Raw genomic sequence first — 18929 nt, 5'->3', positions numbered from 1 at the left:
TAGTATCATATTTTGATGGGTCCTCACTAGGGGTGTAACAGTACAGAAAAATTCCGGTTTGGTACGTACCTCGGTTTTGAAGCCAGGGTTCGGTACGTTTTCGGTACGGTGATAGAAGCAAATAAATGAAAATTAATTTTAATTAAATTTTTGTAAATTGTATTGAAATAAATAGGCTAAATGAATTACATTTAAATTTTAGATAATGCTGCAACCTCCTTCCAAAAGTTCTTCAATGATTGAAAATATTACTAAATAAATACCTTTTTGAATTACTAGGCTATTTTCATTGATATTTTGACGTATTTATACCCATTCTTTAAACACTAAAATTTCAACGTGAACACATCATCACACAACTGCAAGTTAGCTTGTTAAGTATGATATTAGCATCTATCCTGCCGATTTCAATACGGACTTCAGCACTGGATTACTTTTTTAACCAGTGGGACCTACTACAATGTTTGGGAGAACTTTTCACAGTCCATCTTGGTGGATAAAGAGGTTAGAGCCATGTGAAATCTGAGGATAACTTTACCTATGATGCAGCTGCAGTCTCACACTCACAGAATCTCACTCCTCCGAGGCTGATGGTTGAAAGTAAAATTGCTTTGATTCATAGAGCCAGAGCACCATTGTTATAATAAAAACTATCTTAAAGAATAGGAAATTCATAATTGGCTGGTTCCTCCTCTTTACAGTGACGTTCTTGTTTGAGCCTTTTCAAACACTTAGATTGATCCGCTGGATGACGTGCTGTCAGCGACACAGCTGCAGAACAATGTCAGAGCTAATGTTGTTGTCTTTGTCCATTGTTGTATTTTAGGACAACAGGACACTTTTATCTGGGAATATTCAGGCTGTTGCTGTCGTTTTCTGTGGTTGTGTTGTTGCCAGGACAGTGTGACAGTGAGTTGTTCTCTGGTTTTCTCTCTGTATGTGAGCTTGGCTCCACATATATTTGTTCGGTACACGTCTGTACCGTACCGAGAGGCCCGTACCGAATTGGTACGGTACGAATACACATACCTTTACACCCCTAGTCCTTACCTACATTAGATACACTGATGCATTGCTGGTTTTTGGCAGGCTCTCTGTTTGTTTGGACTTGGGTCGCAACCAGAGGATTGCTGGTTTACATTCCAGTTCAGATCAAATTATGAAATTAAGGACTGGTTAATAGTGAGTAGCATCTCTGCCTTTTCACAGTTCAGTCTGTTCCTCTTCTCATCTAGGATATGAGAAGCAGAGCTGAATAGACGCTCACTGTCAGTGCTTGTGTATGGGGCGTACAGGTATTTTCGTGCCATTTGTGACAGTGCTGGGGAACGAAGATGATTGTTTTGCCAATGTCATAGTGCTGTCTCACTTCTGGGAATTGGGGCCTCTGCAAAGTAAGCGTCCAGTTACTCTGATGGCCTTGTTCTTGGCCTTTGAGGTCCATTTTCCTCCAGAATCTCCTCAAACATGTCGTGCAGAGTGCAGTGTGCATTGTCTATTTGTACGCTTTTGTTTTGTGGGTGATCAGGTAGTGCGGGGTGTGCCCTGTCTTCAGCGCAGGTTACGGGCATGCCAGTCAGATGCACGTCAAGCTGCGCTCGTGCACTCTTTTTAAAGTCATCATCAAAATAGCGGTCCTTATACCAGGGATCTAATAAGGTGGCAATGAAGATAAGTGGACGTGACTCCATGTGTTTGAATCTTTTGCTAACTGCCTCTAATAAAGCAGCCTTTGTTGTTTTAACAACATGGTCAGAGGCTACCTCTTTGCTGAAAAGACATTTCAGGGCTCTCGTCAAGGGGATTACGTCAGCATCCAATGAATCGGATGCGCTGACCTATTTTGTCAGCTGTTCAGACAGAGAGAGAAGTGTGACAAAATTCTCAACTTACAGGTTTATAGTCTGATCACATGACTCTCCGTCTCACTCGTCTTCATGTCATTTCATTGATAAATCCATTCAGAAAGCGCGCTGAGCGGATTATTTTTTTTTAGTTCCGTTATGACTTGGTATCTATGGCCCGCCTATTTACTGGAGTAGTGAATAACGTTTACCCTTCCTAAGAACGTTATGGGATTGGAATGGCTATTCCAGTTATTAGTCAAGCCCTCAGGCATTGCTAGGGAAAGAAATTATTGTTTTTGAAAAACTTTCTATTTTCTATGTTGATCACAAAACGAATGAAATTATAAATTAGTAGTTTTATTAATTATTTTCGTTGACAAGTGACCATGGTATAAGCAGGTTGATGACCTTCAAGGTGTCTAATTATCAGGGACACCACTAAAATATTTTATTTAAAGGAAAAACAGATACTATTCATCATTTTTATATCTATTCACTACTTTTTTAGCTGAAACTTTTGCTGTTTCCTGACAGCACAGGTTCTGTGTCAGGTCCAATGAAGAAATATTTCTATAATTATTTTTTAAGACAAAACTCAACCACATTGTCAATGACAGGCAGGAAATGCCTTAGATTTATTACTGAGTTATAAATATTACTTAGAAATCCTGCTAAAACCACTAACCACATTGATAATAGTGAAAAATCATAACTTATGATAGCCAGTGCATCTTTGCTCTCAATCACGCATATGGATGATCCAGCAAAGCTGACCAATCAGCCAATCAGAAGACAGGTATTCAAGTGAAATGTTTAAGATTAAGATAACCTCAAGACTGAGTTTTAGACATGTGTTTATTTATATTTTGTAAATCATCGTAAGCTAGTTGGAAACTAGCATAAGAGGTCCCCTTTAATGTGCATCTGCACTGCAGCTTCAGGCAGGATTATACTGTGTATTTCCGAATCTCCCATAGCAGCCTCTTATAGACGTTGTATAATGTCATTTACTTAATAAGTAAAACAAGGACATGGTGTTCAAGTGGCCTGTAATAGAGTAGAATTTGAGAGTAAAAAGGACAGGGCAATTCAAGCAGTTGATTTTGAAAATTATCAAAGAATGAAATGTGGACATCAGGATTTTCCCCACTGTAAGAAGAAGAGGAAGAGTCCTTGAAAGGAGACAGTTGATGAATGGAGGACGAAGGAAAGGTGACATCTGTACACCAGCCAGAGTTGACGTTTGTGTTATAGAGGCAGAAAATAAAGGAGGCAGATTAAGGTGAAGAGGACCATGAGGAGGAGATGGGTCAGCCAAAGCAGCAAAACTTTCGTTGTGATTCAAACACTACTTGTCCCCCTTTGGAGAGGATTTTCATAGATGTGAGAGACAGGGTCTATTTGGGCTTCTCTTTTTTGAACCAAAAGCTTATATCACTCAGTTCCCTGTCCTCTGTCTCACCCAGTCATCTCACAGCTACAGCATATCATCACCAGCTCTCACTTGCTCACTTCTCTATTTCAGCCCCTGCAGCTATTGAGGTTGCCTGTCTTTCCCTCAAAACCCCCTCACTACCTAATCAGCCAGCATAGACTAAGCACAGCCATACTCATGGACGTATGTTTTCATAAGCGTCTCCTTCTCTATGTCTGAGTCATCTCCTGCTCTCATTTTTCCCTCTCTCTCTGCTTCATCTTCTCCGCTGCCTGATGTGAGTTGGTGCTGCAGTCCTTTTTGAGCTCCTGCATCAGCTTCCAAAATAACCTTTTTCTTCGTCAGACTGTGTCTGCTGCACTTAGTTAGCATGACAGCTGCTTTCAACCCAATTAGAGAGCACTGATGGTGGCTGAAAGCAGGCTCTCTCTGTATGATAGTTATATAACAATTCACCTCAGAGACAATGTCAGTTAACTCATTTTTCTCTTTTTCTCTGTGTGCACTTGGATATTGCAGTGCAGTATTGCGCAGCAGCTGCTATAAGTGTGCGTGTTTTGGGGGATTCCCTTAAATTGACCGAACTACCTCAGCAGCAAAGCAGATTTGAATCTTTTTTTTTTTTTCCTATTGCATTTGTGTGCAGCTCAGACTTAATTTTCATGCTGAACCTGCTGTGTCTTGCTGGTGATATCAACACATTTGTGCTATTTAATCTTTTTTTTTAATATATATATTTTTTAAATCTCTGCATGTGCAGTTGTAACAGCAAGAATGAATCAGCAACAAAATTTGCATACAATACAATCAATAATCCTTCTTTGTATTTTATGTGAAGGACAATGAAGGATGCATCATTACCAGCACTGTCAAATAATCTTTTTTTTTTCCAATATCCCATCCCAGCAATAATGAACATACATGTGTTTTACTGTTGTACTTTTTGGTATATTTTTAGTCTTCTACAGGGAGGCAGTGATGGTCGTTTTTAAGCTGTAGACTGTAACTGTGCTGAATGGATTGCATCTCATTAGAGGCTGTTAATGCTGTTTAATCTCTCCTGCATCTTGTTGATAAAAACATGGTCAATGCAGTGCTTTTTATTGTGATATAAAAGTTGTCATGCCATTATACAACCATGAGCATTTGTAATGTAAAGTGAGGTTTTAGATTGTAATCTAATATTTACAGTGCAGGTGTTTGTCATCATTAAAGTCTCCTGCTTTATTTTTTGTCACAGGCAGGGGGTGCTGTATGTCAAAGCTGCTGATGGTGGTGCAGTGGGCTCAGCTCTGCCTCACTGTGCTCAAGGACATTTTGAGACAGACAAACTGAGAATGTACATGGCCTCGATGTGGACAGCAGCAGACCATTCATTGCTTGTCAGGACAGGAACTTCTCATCAAAGAGAAAGCAGCGCTTAGGCTTGATGATCGTTTCATCAATAACACTTGTTTTGTAATGGCAGAGCAGAACAGAAAGACCCTGCAGACGAGACACAATCAGGAGAGAAGTTCATGCTCAGGGCAAAATGAATGCTTAGAAAGATACACAGTTACAACACACTTAATGTGTGATGTCTCCCCCTAAACATGACAATAGAAAGAAGTAGTGCAATGATGATGTCATCAAGAAAATTACATATAAACCTGCTTTCTTTTTTTTTCTACTTCTATAAACGACAGTACAGTGCATTTTATAAGTAAATAACAGACATCAAGCTCTAAGGAGAAAATGCAGGGATGCTTATTGCGTCATCCACTAACATCATCATTACATCTGTTTTCAGTAATTAAAATGTTACCAATATTGTTGTCTCTTTCATTATTATCTTAGATGCTGATTTCGGATAAGTCTTTTATTAACATTACCAAATGTAAATGCTGATTCTTCACATATTTTCAGCATTATTACCAAAATTAGAATAATATCAAAAAACTTTCGATGTATATATGGCCTAGAAAGCAATAAATCTATTGTAGGCATGCTTTAGTTCTTCTTGTTTTCTCCCTTTCTGCATCTACCTCTTCCCTTTCTGCATCTCCATGTTCTCTATTCCTGCATCCGTCTCTTCTCTTTCTGCATCTCCATGTTCTCTATTCCTGCATCTGTCTCTTCTCTTTCTGCATCTCCATGTTCTCTATTCCTGCATCTGTCTCTTCTCTTTCTGCATCTCCATGTTCTCTATTCCTGCATCTGTCTCTTCTCTCTATCTGCCCTCCCTTTTCCTTTTTCTTGTACCTAACTCTTTCTGAATCAGCTTCTTCTCTCTTCTGCATCTCCCCTTTTTTCCATCTACCCTTTCTCTTTTCATTTACCTGCTCATTGCTGTTGCTGTGCTTGTTTTTTTCAATTTGTGCATCTCCATGTTCTCTATTGCTGCAGCTGTGCTCTCTATTCTACATCTCCCTTTTCTTTCTGCGTCTTCCTCTTCTCCTATATCTATCTCTTCTCTCTTTCTGCCTCTTCCTCTTCTCTCTGCATCTTCTTCTTCTCTTTTTGCATCTACCCTTTTTAATTTCCTTTACCTACTTATTGCTGTTTCTCTACTTGTGTTCTCACTTTCTGCATCTCCATTTTCTCTATTTCTGCGTCTCCCTCCCTTATCACACCACATCTCACTGTTCTTCTTCTCCCTCTTCTATCTCTCTTTCTTTATCTCTTCTCTTTTCTTGCACATACCTCTTCTTTACTTCTGCATCTTCCTCTTCTTTCTTTCTCCATCTCCCCTCTGTCCCTCTGCTTGAAGCCGCCATAAAGAGGGAATTAAGGTCTTGGGATTAAGCCACAGTTGGTCCATGCAAAAAGCTATTTGTTTAAGAAAATAACAATCCAGGTTTCAGATTTAGCTCAGTCCCTTATTGATGCAATAAGGCTTTTTTGTCCTTGCTGAAACATTGGCTTTAGCCTAATAGTCCGTTTTTATTTAAGCCATTGAGTAACTCATTGTTTCATCAGTCTTTTCATCACTGGGCAAACAGTACAGTATGGCAGTCAGATGGTCTTAGCATCTGGCTGAGGGCTTTATTTTTTAAGATGATGGTTGGATCCCATATGCTGTTCAAGTTCATAAAGTCCAGATAAGTGTTCTAACATTTAGGATAAAAGCTGTTAATTACTGCAAAATCTTTAATTTCTCCTTGAGTGTTTGATGGTATGTTGCTCATTACTCACTGTCAAGCCATGGGGAGCACTCCAACAATGCAGATGAAGTGGCATGTAGGCTGAGAGGTAGACAAAAGAGTAGCACAGCAGGGAAGCTTTAGTCAGCTACAGATAGACAGGTGAAACTGAGGGGGGTGAGAGTGGTGGTACAGCATGCAGACAGTCAGACAAGACCAGTAAGTATGGGGAATTATTGTGATGGGTTTTGGGAATACCTTTTATTACCTCCGTCAAGGAGGTTATGTGATCTGGAGGATTTGTTTGTTAGTTTGTTGGCAACATAACTGAAAAAGTTATGGACAGATTTTGATCAAATTTTCAGGAAATGTCACAAATGGCATAAGGAAGAACTGATTAGATTTTAGGAGTGATCTGCATCACCGTCTGGATCCAGGTATTTTTGAAGGATTCTTTACTATTGGGAGATAGGGCTAATGGCGGAGGTCTGCGCTCACTGAGTGCTTTTCTACTTATTAATATTATTTGAATGAATATCTCCATGTCTTCAACACTTTTCAGAGGATAATAACTCATGCTTTGATATTCAAATGATTTAAGTGTGAGGAAGCACGATTTTGACACACTGGCTTCCTCTTGATCATAACAATGGAATACAAAACCTCAACAAAAACTTGACCTACAGCAGGCCTTTTCATAGTAAGAGTGAGTACATTTCATGTTACCATGCAAGTCAGTATGTGTACTGTATAAACAAAGAGGAACATTTACTATAAAGCTACCTTTCCCATCTTTCATCTTATCTCTTATGCTATCAAAACTCGACCTTTTCCTTGTCTTTTCTTTAAGTTTTCAAAACCTCTATCTCTATCTCTCCCACTCCTGTGCATGAAGTTTTTATTCAAAGATAGACACCACCTGCCGAACGCCAGATACAGGTTGACTATTGTTTGGCCAGTGGATTTCAGAGGCTGTTTGCCAGATTGCATGTTAATGTTTGTACCAAATTAGTCATGTATATGTTTTTCACAGATTTTGAGTTTTAAGCAAGTGACTGCAGCCTTTTTCTCCTGCTCCTTTGCTGTTTATGGGTCAGGACTTTCTGGCAGCATGCTGGCAAACCAGCATACACTGCTTCACACAGACACTTACAGCAATGTCATTCACTGGGCACTACTGCACGTCTGAATTTTCAGGGAGAAAAGGATTTTTCAGCTGTTGATATTCAAGTATGGTTATTTTGTATATGTTTTTATCATGGAGGTAACTATAGGCACATGATAGCATTCAGTAATGTAACATTAAGTAAAGTAATGTTAGTAATATCATTCCACAACCTGCTGTAGTCTGTATGGCTCAACCTTAGCCACACAGACTTTAAGTGTTTAATCTAAAACTAAAGATGCAGTTCCTATATGCTCCCTCCATGTTACTTTGTCTAATAAAAATAAAAAAGGGTTTAAAAAAGGGTTCAAAAGCAGCCAGTTATACTCACATCTGTCAGATGTACAGTACTTTACATGGCGACAATGTCAGAACTCAAAGTTAACAAACAAAAACATATTTTTGTAAATTACAGAAATTTAAAATTCACAGATAGCTTTACATTTCATGTTTGCCATGTTGATGATCTTAGTTAATAGGGGGGGATCTAGGTGGTGGCCTGGGCAGGCCTCTTTATAGGTTCTTTGTAGATGACGTCACACAGCAACAGAGAAAACCCTTCGGGGTTAAGAAGGGATTTCAACATAGAGAAACACTGCTAAAAAAGCCATGTTTTGAGCTCTTTAGGATTATGCCAAGTGTCCAAAGTGTGAAAATATATTTTTTAATTCTTAAGCTTCTTTTGTGTCCCAAAAGTAGTGAAATATCTAGGCAAAAAAGGAAAAAAAAAAAAAAAAAAAATTTAAAAAGTCACTGAGAAATGGTAGCAGACAGGAATTGTATGTAAAAGCATCCTTCTAAAGCATGGAAAAGCAGTGTCACAAAAAACTCTTATATATTGTGTTCATGAAAATAGAATTCAGTAGAGCTGGTAGTTCAGCACCCAAATGGCTCTTCATTTGGTACCAGTTTGGCATTTTTAATGCGGATTAAATAATAACAAAGGGTGGAGGAGAGGAAACTGGGACTCAAAGGGGAGCTTGCCAAAGCAGCTAACTTAAAAGTCCCAGCTCGTAACACAGGCTTGTTTGTGAACGATACATCATTACTCGGTGCTTACCCCAAATGTCATCACCGTTTTTATTAAAAGGATGTTTATAATAAAATTAGGAATTTTTTTATTCGTTAAAGAGGCTGACCAAGCCACTTAGCTTGCTGACTCGTGTGTGTCAAGGAAGGATCCCAGACTAGCTCATGCAAACACAGGATGGGACGTTACAACAGAGTCTGATTTTAAATATGCATTGTTGTTGTTTTTTGTTATCGCTGTTCTCTACTTCTACCTGTCCATGTATATTCTTTAAAATGTATTAGCAGTGGTAATATCTTCCACCCTCTCAGCTTTCACATCCAGAGGTTTTTTTTTTTTCTTTTTTTTCTTTTTTTAATGGGAGAAAAGGGTACATGGGTCTCGCTGCTCTACCGCTCTTGTAGCGGAAGCTGGGGGTGCACTTTTCTTCTTAGATTGTTTGAATATGCCAGCTCTTTCCTCTTCTTCGTTGGTGGTTTAATAGCAGTTAGCGACCACACTTACCAGTATTATTGCTGCCAAGACTGGCGGATGACTACTGTAACATTTGTTTTCTTACTGTTATTTTTCCAATGGTTCAGACATATTCGTCGTGGGCCTACTTGCACCAAACTGTGACCCCCGAACTGTCATGGTGTGGGACAGATACAAAGACTATTACACTCCTGGTGATTTTTTATTTTAACTGCCTCCACATCAGGTAAATCTATTAAATTGTGGTAAAACTTTCGGTTTGGTAGAGTTTAGGAATCATATTCAATGTATCTAGAAGTTTTATGATGGCAATAGAGTGGTGCAGGAATGAGAACTAAAATGCGGAAGTGAGTTAGCATTTTAGCACTTCTGGTTCCTTTGTCTGAAAGTCTATGGGATTTTTGAATGACTTTTCAGTTAAATGCCTAAAATAAAGTCTGTGGTGAACACATGCTCAAGAGAGTTTGAAGTTTTATCCCACAACATAAAATTAGTGGTGGGACTCGGTTAAAAAATTAATCTAATTAAGTAGAGACTTTGTAATTAATTAATCTCAATTAATTGCATATCAATATTTGACACAAGAAGCAACATTTTTCAATTGAAATGGATTTTGGTATATGACTGAATCAATGAATAGACACATAAATGAGCTTAACAAAATCGTGTTGATTTTCATCACTGAGTGTTAACATAAAGTGCAGTATGAATAAGGAATATTATGATTACATTGTTTGAAATTTTCTTTCTGCATGGCAGTTCATAATTTGGGTCAGACGACACTATTTGTAGCACCGCTTCTAGCCCCTTATCTTGTACAACCGAGAGTGGTCGACAGTCCACTTCAATCCATTTTGCCAGTGTGTTTGTTAATTTGTCAGTCATGGACTTAATCATTTTGGCTCTGAACCCAGTCATCTTGTCAAGTGTGGATTGGCGACACTGCCTGCTTGAACTAGGAACGTTGTCTGTGCTAGCTGCAGCATGTTTGGCATTGAGGTGGCAGCAGAGGCTAGAAGAGCTCCGGTGATAGGCAAATTCTTTCTTGCACAATTTGCACACAACTGTGCTCTTATCCAGGTGTCCATCTGGTAGTTTTTAATCTGGAGAAATACAGTCTTTTATTGTTGGGGATGAGTATATATGGCTAGGGGCCTGTATCAATATTTTGCATGTTGCTTGAATTTATAAAATTTTATTTTTAGTTTTCTGTTAAAGAAAGGAAATGTTTGAAAAAATGGAACATTGAGGGTGTAGCTGCCATATCTTTCCCAAGAATTAGGGCTGATTTATTTCAAATCCATTTTGGTCAAAAAGTCTTAAATTTATTGTGGAGCTTATAGTGGGCAGAATTCTTCTTTATATGTATCCTTGGAATAATGCTGATCAATACTGTAGTCAAGACAGCTTATACATATTATTTGTCTGTTAAAGTCAGCATTAATGGTTTGCTCATATGGCTACAGTCTTTTCTTGGTTTACCTGTACCATCCAAGACTTACTTTTTGATGACCTTAATTGTCAAGGCAGGTTGTCAAGCCAGCATTAATAGGACTCCCAGAAATCTGCTGGTATACAAGTTAGCTGCTTGTCTCACTGACAAGCTGCAGAAGGAAAGCCTACTGGAAAAAAGTATGATGCAATTCTTCCTCCCTGGTCCAGCACAGTACAGGTACCATACAGGTTTAACTGACTAAGGTGGCACTGTCCCTCTGATGTAGTTTCGCTCCTAGCCCGCCGCTTGTTTAACCATTCAGTCACACTCTCTCACATACACGTACACATCTAATTTCCTGGGAGAGCATTTGTTTGCTTTCATTTAGCATTTTTGGAGGATCTGGCAGGCACAGATGTCTGCCTTGGCATGCAAAGAGAACCGCCAACATTGATTGGACCTGTTCGGCAGAAAAGGGGGACAGCATAAAAGGTTGGAGAAAAAACAGAGAGCAAGAAGCAGTCCGGGCCTGTGCTGTCTATATTTTCTTTTTTTAATTAATAGAAAAAGTAGCCAAATCTCAACAGCACTGGATTATATTAACTAATTTATCTCATGAATCAATATCACATCATTCTTTTATATAGGTATAAATAAACAAGTCATTGGCCTTAAATGGAAGATGCCCTCCCTGATCCAGTAGCAGAAAATTTCTCTGATATTTTGCAAACATTGCAATAACACAGAATAAATAAACAGTCATATGAGTTGGAAAAATGTTAAGTTTTCAAATCAAAATAGATAAAAAAAAATTCCAAAGATGATGAAACTTTAATAGTAGAAATAGCCTCATATCGTACTGCCATAAAACTGGAGTTAATGCACTAACTGGCATCCCACTTCTGTTTAGTCTGCTCTACAGACATGTTTAGCAGGTTCTTGAGGTTGCACCTGTCCTGGTGACATTGCCAGTGCTGTCTAACTTTGTCACTTCAGTAAAGGGCTAGAGCTCATTAGCAGCCAGGCCTGGTTCCTGTGGAGATACAGATGTGTATTCACATGTTGGCAGGGTCTGTCACAGCCCTGCTGTGACAAGGTCAGTGCTGTTCCTGAGCACACAATTGTGTCTGCTACAAGTCCCATCTGTACTGTATCATCACACTTGATGTTTGAAACGGGACAGATACGTTGCTGACTGTGTAAGTCTGGTTGATTTAAGCAACATGTGCCACGTTTACCAATTGTCCAGGTGCTCACTACCTTTGATGTCAGAATAGATTTACCTTTGAATGAAAATACTAATTATTACAATGGCTATTCTGAAAGCAACAATTGTTAACTTTCCCACTTTAAATTAAAGTTTCAAAGTCCATCTAACAATGCAATTACTGTCACTACAGAGAATTAGAGCTGGGTGATATTGCCTAAAATCTATACCCCAATACAAGATATATATTGTGATACTTTGAAATGTCCTCCATTCAAACTTTCACTAATAAATCAAACATACATAAATTGTGAAATACTTGGTCTTTTACAGTGCATAGATAGTCTTGAAATGTTTCCTGTGTTATGTTTATTATTGCTGATTATAAAATGATTATTTTCCTCATTAAGGGTGAAGCAACCCTACATAAAACTCACCCACCCTGCATGCAGCTGATGGTTAAAACCCTGAAGTGTAGTCCACCATTCAGGCTCAGCTGTGATTGTATTAGTCTGTTACCTGTGCTGATGAACGCTGGACCAGTTTCTGACAAGTTCATAACATGGGAGCATCTTTAGACATTATTTAAGAAGCTCTCCTGTGTGTGTGTTTGGAGGCAGGAACATTTAACTCCTCGTTGTCAGTGTTTTGAACTGTTAGACTGAGATAAGGCTACATAGTTGTGGAGAAGTGGATCACATTTGTCCACTGCTGGGCCGTCTTCTCTCTGACATGTACGACTCTGGCAGGGAGTTTTCAGACAAATGTCTGCGCCCAGGCAAATTACATATTCTGGGTGGTGTGTCTTTATGAGATTTTTCAATCCTGGCTTTTCAACACCACTGGGCTCATGTCTTTAGTGACGTGTAATGTTACTGCCGCTGTTATCTCTGAGTCATCTTGCGGCGTATTTTAAGGATTAGTGATTAGCCATGATACATCAAGTATACTCGATATGTCGCCCACCCCTAGAGAGAATGGTATTTATCCTGTTTAAACAGGGTGTTCTGGTCGCCTGTTTTCAACACAAGGTAACTTTGGCAGCGACCAGGGTTCTCTCACAAAGTTTATATGGAGTCATAACTGGCCTTGGATGCATGTTTGAAAAGTTCTGGGTTAGCTGATTGCATGTTGAAATGCTGCCATCTAAATGAGGACAAATTATTTGTGATTTTACATTGTTTTCCTGTGAATCCCAGGTTTAATCAGTGATCTATCTGAGATCATCTCATTAAATACTTCTCCAGTATCAATGTTTATTGAGTGTGTATCACAGTTAAAAGAAGCTTCACTGCAAGTGCATTCGAAATACTCAGTTTGTAAACTGGGACTTTGATTGTAGTTTAGTTTTTCTCTCATAATCCAGTTGTGGGGAAATAGATCACAGTTGATCAGTGGGTCATCTACCACATTTCAGGCCGCATGTGATCCACAAATTAATGGGATTTTTTTTTAACCACATTAAAATAAATTTTCTAAATATATATATATATGTTTTATTAAGGTTTTTTTACACTTTCAGGCAGTAACAGGTCCTAAAGCATTGGTATTTCATTATTTTTGGTTACTTAGTTTCAAGCACTGCTTCAACTTTTTCTCCATTTCTGTCCTATTTATATTCATCATGCAGATATCAGCTAGTGGCTGTACATCAATCAGAAACTTAGCAGTGTAGCAGCCTGCTGTAATTTGTAGCTGTAAACTTGGACAAACAGATTCTGATACAGAGCATTGTGTTTGATCCAAAAACCGATGAGAAAGTCCCAAAACTCACAAGCCCACCCAATTTCCTTTTTTGTACATTAAAGGTATGATGGTATCACCAGTCTTAAAAGCAGTCATTACGGAGACTGTTGTTGTTTAATATCACTCTTATTTTACTTTAATGCAGTGGTTCCTAACTGGTTGAGCATCTGGGCCCACCACTTCCTTCTAAATGAGAACTTTGAACCAAATTTCTGAAAGGTCTTCAAACACTCCAGTTTATTCAGTGTAAATGTTGCAGATTGGACCTTAAATGAAACAAAACATTCTATTGAAAAAAGAGACTGGACAGAAACATGTTGGCCTTCCTGGATGATTTACCACATTATTTTGTGGACAACAGCTTTGCCATACTGACAAATAGATAAATAAATCATAGTTTTAAGAAAACAATCAAAATTTACCAATTGTCATGAGGGAATGGTGTAAATTAAAATGTATGGATGTGTGTCTATATAAGACCTCAGCTACACATACTGTAAATGTTTTTCCAATCACATTCCAAAAGAGCTCAGCAACCCACTTTTGGGTGCAAACATGGCACAAAGAACCGCAGCTTTAATGTACCTCAAACCTCTAAAAAGATCTTGTATTGTAGAATCAGGGTCTATTCAAGGACTGCCTTACAAATAGGAATGTGGCGTGCAATGTAATGCAAAGGTGAGCTCTGTCAGAAAATAAACAAATGACCTCCAAAGAAATTAGCTTAATGAATGTATTGACTGACCATCCTTTTAGCATTGTTGTTTTCAGCTGACTAAGCGGATTTTAAATGAATATTTAGAGTAATGAAGGGTCTCAAGGTGGTACTCCTTGGACTTTTTGCTTATTTTATATTATGACCTCTTGGGACGCATCATGGAGGAATCATTGGCATTATTTGTACTGTGCATTACAAATAATGAAGATGGAAAGACAAGCAGGCCAATTTTGCTATGAATTAAAAACTAAAAAGACAAACCTTGTTTAGATTCAACTTCTTTGGGAGGGAAGCAATGTGCACTTTCTTGTAAAGTACTTGTGACAGATCGACACTGCTGAGTTTAATGGTTTGTAATGTGTGTTTTTATGAAGGTTGGGATGAAAATTTGCTTTAAAGAAAATCTGCTGTTTCATTATTTGTAAGCCAACCTTGTGTCGAAAAAAGCAATGAGTTGTCTTTATTGAAAGCACTGCTTTTTGTTTTTCCCCATTGCCACATTATTAAAAATTTAAACTCACATGACTGTTTATTTAAAAATGTTGATTCTAGAAATATTCTGTAAAGCTATTAATCTCTGACTACTTGAGTGCTAGTAAATAATTTCATTATCTGGTGTTTTTGGGGCCAAGATAAATGTTTTGAATACCGAATACGTTATTCAAAATACAGCAGAAATTAGTGTGTTTGGGTCCAAGTGCTATAGACAACATTGGAAACAGGAAAACCAAGCAATAGTTACTGTGACAGTATACTTGCAACTGAAGTGATCACTTCCCAAACTATGAATTATTTAATCCACCTTGACCTCTTTAGAGGTCTGCTCTGCACACTGACTTTAGTTTGAAGATAAGAGGGCTGGAGAGATGAAGGGAAATCATTAGTGCAAGGCATTACAGGACAACAAGCCTAAATGAAGAGAGTGACAGCATAGGAGAGGTCACTCACTGTAGAATGAGAGAGCAATAGCAGTGAAAGAGCAGCAACAGCTCCACAGCCAAGCCCATCCTCCTGTGACAGCGCAGCGTTACGTGCTGCCTCTCCACTCTGTCGTCAGAGCAGCCCCAGCCTCCCGCCCGCGCACAACTCCTCTCCGCTCTGCACCAGAAAGGAGCATCCTCTTCTCTCCACCCTCCCTCTATTCCGTATCATCTCTGCCTCTCTCTGTCAGTTGGCATGTCCTCAGAATGAGGTTAGCAGCGACAGTGATAGAGACAGTGGAACCACAGATACTGCAGCAAGCAGGAGAGGTTGTCCTTCAGCCATGCACCATCTACCGCTGCATTCTCGCTTGCTCTGAGAACGCAGTTCTCATTATTGTGCTCTCTTTCTGTTTCTCTCTGTCTCCCTCTCTCTCTTTCTCTCTCTCTCTCTCTCTTTAGCAGTGATGGGGAAGACCACCATGTAGAGACAGAGGCAGCGGAGGCATCAGCAGAAAAGCAGCAATGGGAAGCCACACATGGAGCGGGTCTGGACTGCAGCCGTGGTGAGCCTGAGACCTACAGGACTTGACACCACCATCATTGCCCTTCTCAGGACCTGACCACTGGGGCTGTCCAACGCTCACCTGGATGCTCCCCACTTGTGTCTCATCATCCCCTCCTCTCCTTTTTCGCTGCTGCTCTTTCTCCTCTTCTTCTGTTTCTCCTCTATGATGGTTTTGGTCTGCTGATATCTGATAGTCTGTCTTGTAACAGCAAAGCTGCTCCTCGACTTAACCCCCGGATTTTTCCACTTTTTAATCGTTCTGTCTGCCAACTTAACCTACAAGTTGTATTCTTTTCCCTTTTTGGTGGTTGTTGCCTGCTTGAAACCAATTTTGGATTTTTTTGGATGACTCTGAGCTCATCCCTCTCCTGTGCAAGCTTTTTGATTGATCTATAAGCAATAAGAAACACTTATCTAACTGACTTGACAAGCTGACATCATGGGGGACATGTCCAACAGTGATTTTTATGCCAAGAACCAAAGAAACGAGGGCAACCATGCAGCAGGCTTCGGCTGCTCGCTCATGGAGCTGCGCTCCCTCATGGAGCTGCGTGGCACAGAGGCGGTGGTCAAGCTCCAGGAGGACTATGGGGGCACAGAGGGACTGTGCAAACGACTGAAAACCTCACCAACAGAAGGTGAGTCCTGTGCTTGTCTGTGTGCAAGCCTAAGTATGTATGTGCATTGGTCTGTATTGTGTGGAAGATCTTATCTTGAGGAATGTGTTCTACTAAGAGTGATGATCTTTAATGTATTCATTGTTGGACTAGATTTTAATCATTATACATCTTGTACACCTGTTCTATGAAATGTAAAACTTGCACAAATCATGTAAAGCACCTGGAGACATGCATCAGCACAGCATCACAGCAGCATATGGGGGGGAGTCCTGTTTGGAGGAACTAATGAAAATTCTTCTCAGCCAGCTAGTGTGAAACCTGTTTAGTATGCATTGAAATATCCCTGGTCAGTTTAGCCCCCACCCCCCATTCCAATGCAAGACCAGTCCCTGAATCCACTCACTCATGTCCTTGTTTCATCCTGTCAGCCAATCAGCCAGAGCCTTATTAAGGAGCAGGTCTCTGGGGCAACATGGTGGAGCTTTAGCCACGTGGGTTGCGCTATGGAGTCTGCAAATTTGGGCTGTGCATGATTGAAATAAAAAGCAAAACACAATATTAAGTTAATGTGTTGGAAATAGAACATCAGCCATTTCCTATGTATTAATTTTAGTAATTGGAAAATATAGAAAATAACCCATTTGTTAAGAGCTGAACAAGTGAAAGACACTGTGGTTATATCATGGTGCTATTTTTAATTATGAAGAGGTATAAAATGAAATATTAAAGACAAGTGGAGAAATGCATTAAAGCACCACATTTGGACCCCAAGACCCTTTCACATGCATTTCAGTGCATACCTACCTATTCCATGTCATAATATTCTCCTCAGGTTATTCAAATATTTATGCAGACATCTATTTATAACACTGTCCATACTTTTGCTTCATACACATACTGCATTTATGAATGATTCTCTCTTACATCATCCCAAACTGCTGCAAACATATGAAAAGCATCCCTCTCTAATGCCTTCATCTGTAAATTGAATATTCATGGCAGTGCTGAAACAATCTACCTCCCCTGATGTAGGAATCTTTGATCAGTATTCATGTGTAGCCACCTTTGTGACATCATAGCTAACCTGTAACCTTATAGGCTGATGGTCACAGAAGATTGTGTTCCCTGGTCTTTGCATCCAATAGCACCCCTTCTAGGTCAGCAGGGGACAATACATGTGATGGAATAAAAGATGATTTAACTAAATACATGTAAAGAGTTATATAGAAAATCAAACTATTTTTTCTTTGTGGTGGAAGAGAATTAAAGCAGCAAGCCACATTGAGTCAGATGGAGGAGGGTGTCTTGCCGCCATATTTGCAAAGATAGTGTGAAGCAATGCCTGCAGTGTCACAGCAATACTGAAATTAAACTGAATTTAAACTAGCAATAAAATTATCATAACAGACATAAAATTGTAATTTCATATCCCCCTCCCCATGAGCATCCTGATTAGACACTCATATCAAAAACTTTCATTGCTCTAAACACTAACCTAGGATCACAGCCTGCAGACTTTTAATAAAACTCAAGTTAAAGTAATTAAACTTATGAAAACAATTGAAAGATCATGAATATTACCAGCTTTTGCCACTTATTTCATTCATAGAACCACACATTTTAGCAAACAATACATGACTGAAAAAAAATCTTCAGTACCAAAAGCAACTAATATAACATGAACATTTAAGTAAAATGAAAATTTTACATAAAGAGATTGAGTTGTAAAACTTGCAGGCTGGAGACCCCACTTAATCAACTTGTAGGAAATTAACTTGAAGAATTTGTTCAACGAAAGCTATGAATTAATCATTAATGGTTAAGAATCTTTTTTGCATGTTTGGAATTACTGAAACATTAAAACCAGCAAACCAGATATGACATAACCACTTGTTTAGGTCATGATCAATGATTAGATTTGGATCATGATGATAGACTTATAAATTTAGAAGAGGAAAATCTGAATTTGTATGCATATAACTGACCTCAGGCTTTAATTTTAAACCAACAAGGTGTGAGAGAGACCAATGACAAGTCAGGATAAGGAGAACTAACCACCACAGGAGAGAAACTTGAGTTGTGCTGGGACAAGAACCAGTCCAGAATAAAAGCAGGTGTCACTGTGAACTCACAAGTAATACCTAACAATGTGTGTGACAACTTTGTAGAGTTTTTTTTAAATCCCGTATCAAATTCATTGTAGAGTCAAATTGATGGTGTGTTCCATGAATGGATCAACATGAGTGTCATGTGGTCCTGAACTCCATCATATCACCAGGAACAAATCCCTGTATAGGTGTATAGGTTACTCCTGAAAATTGTGTGTTTCATTTTGGGATGTCACATGGCACGTATTTACATGCTAAGCCCGAACTCCTCCTCAAAGGAATCTGCAATGTGATTCTCAGAAGATAGATTTTTTTTTAGAGTCACTGAGAGTTCTCAGTACATTGTAGCTTCTAAATAAATCCTTGTGGACTGAAGTGTGTGTTTTAAGACATCTGTTGTGTTTGCTTTCTACAGCTAAAAAGCCGTAAATATCCTGCTAGGCTTTTGCAGCATTAAGGCATATTGACAAAAAAGTACATGGGGACTTTTATTGTGAAGAATTTTTCTGAAATAAAGCATGTTAATCATGATAT

The 18929-nt window shown here is 39.0% G+C and overlaps 1 protein-coding gene across 15 annotated transcripts in view; it reads left to right on the top strand.

The window, feature by feature from the left end:
• atp2b2 (ATPase plasma membrane Ca2+ transporting 2) overlaps positions 1-18929 on the top strand; it is a 200267-nt gene that overhangs the window by 80879 nt on the left and 100459 nt on the right. For 11 of the 15 annotated variants that reach the window (XR_005991592.1, XR_005991591.1, XM_041781377.1 and 8 more), the window contains one exon: positions 15562-16305. Coding sequence is in view for 13 of the 15 variants with exons in the window: in XM_041781377.1 (XP_041637311.1) it covers positions 16107-16305 (199 nt within the window). In the remaining 2 variants the exon portion in view is untranslated. Of the gene's footprint in view, positions 1-15297; positions 15430-15561; positions 16306-18929 lie in introns of those variants that run through there. The other 4 variants (XM_041781370.1, XM_041781392.1, XM_041781385.1 and 1 more) reach the window with 3 other exon arrangements.

The sequence above is a fragment of the Cheilinus undulatus genome, linkage group 3, assembly GCF_018320785.1.
Source record: "Cheilinus undulatus linkage group 3, ASM1832078v1, whole genome shotgun sequence".
Taxonomy (NCBI): Eukaryota; Metazoa; Chordata; class Actinopteri; order Labriformes; family Labridae; genus Cheilinus; species Cheilinus undulatus.
The sequence above is the reverse complement of the archived record's forward strand: the minus strand, read 5'-3'. Positions and strand labels throughout refer to the sequence as shown.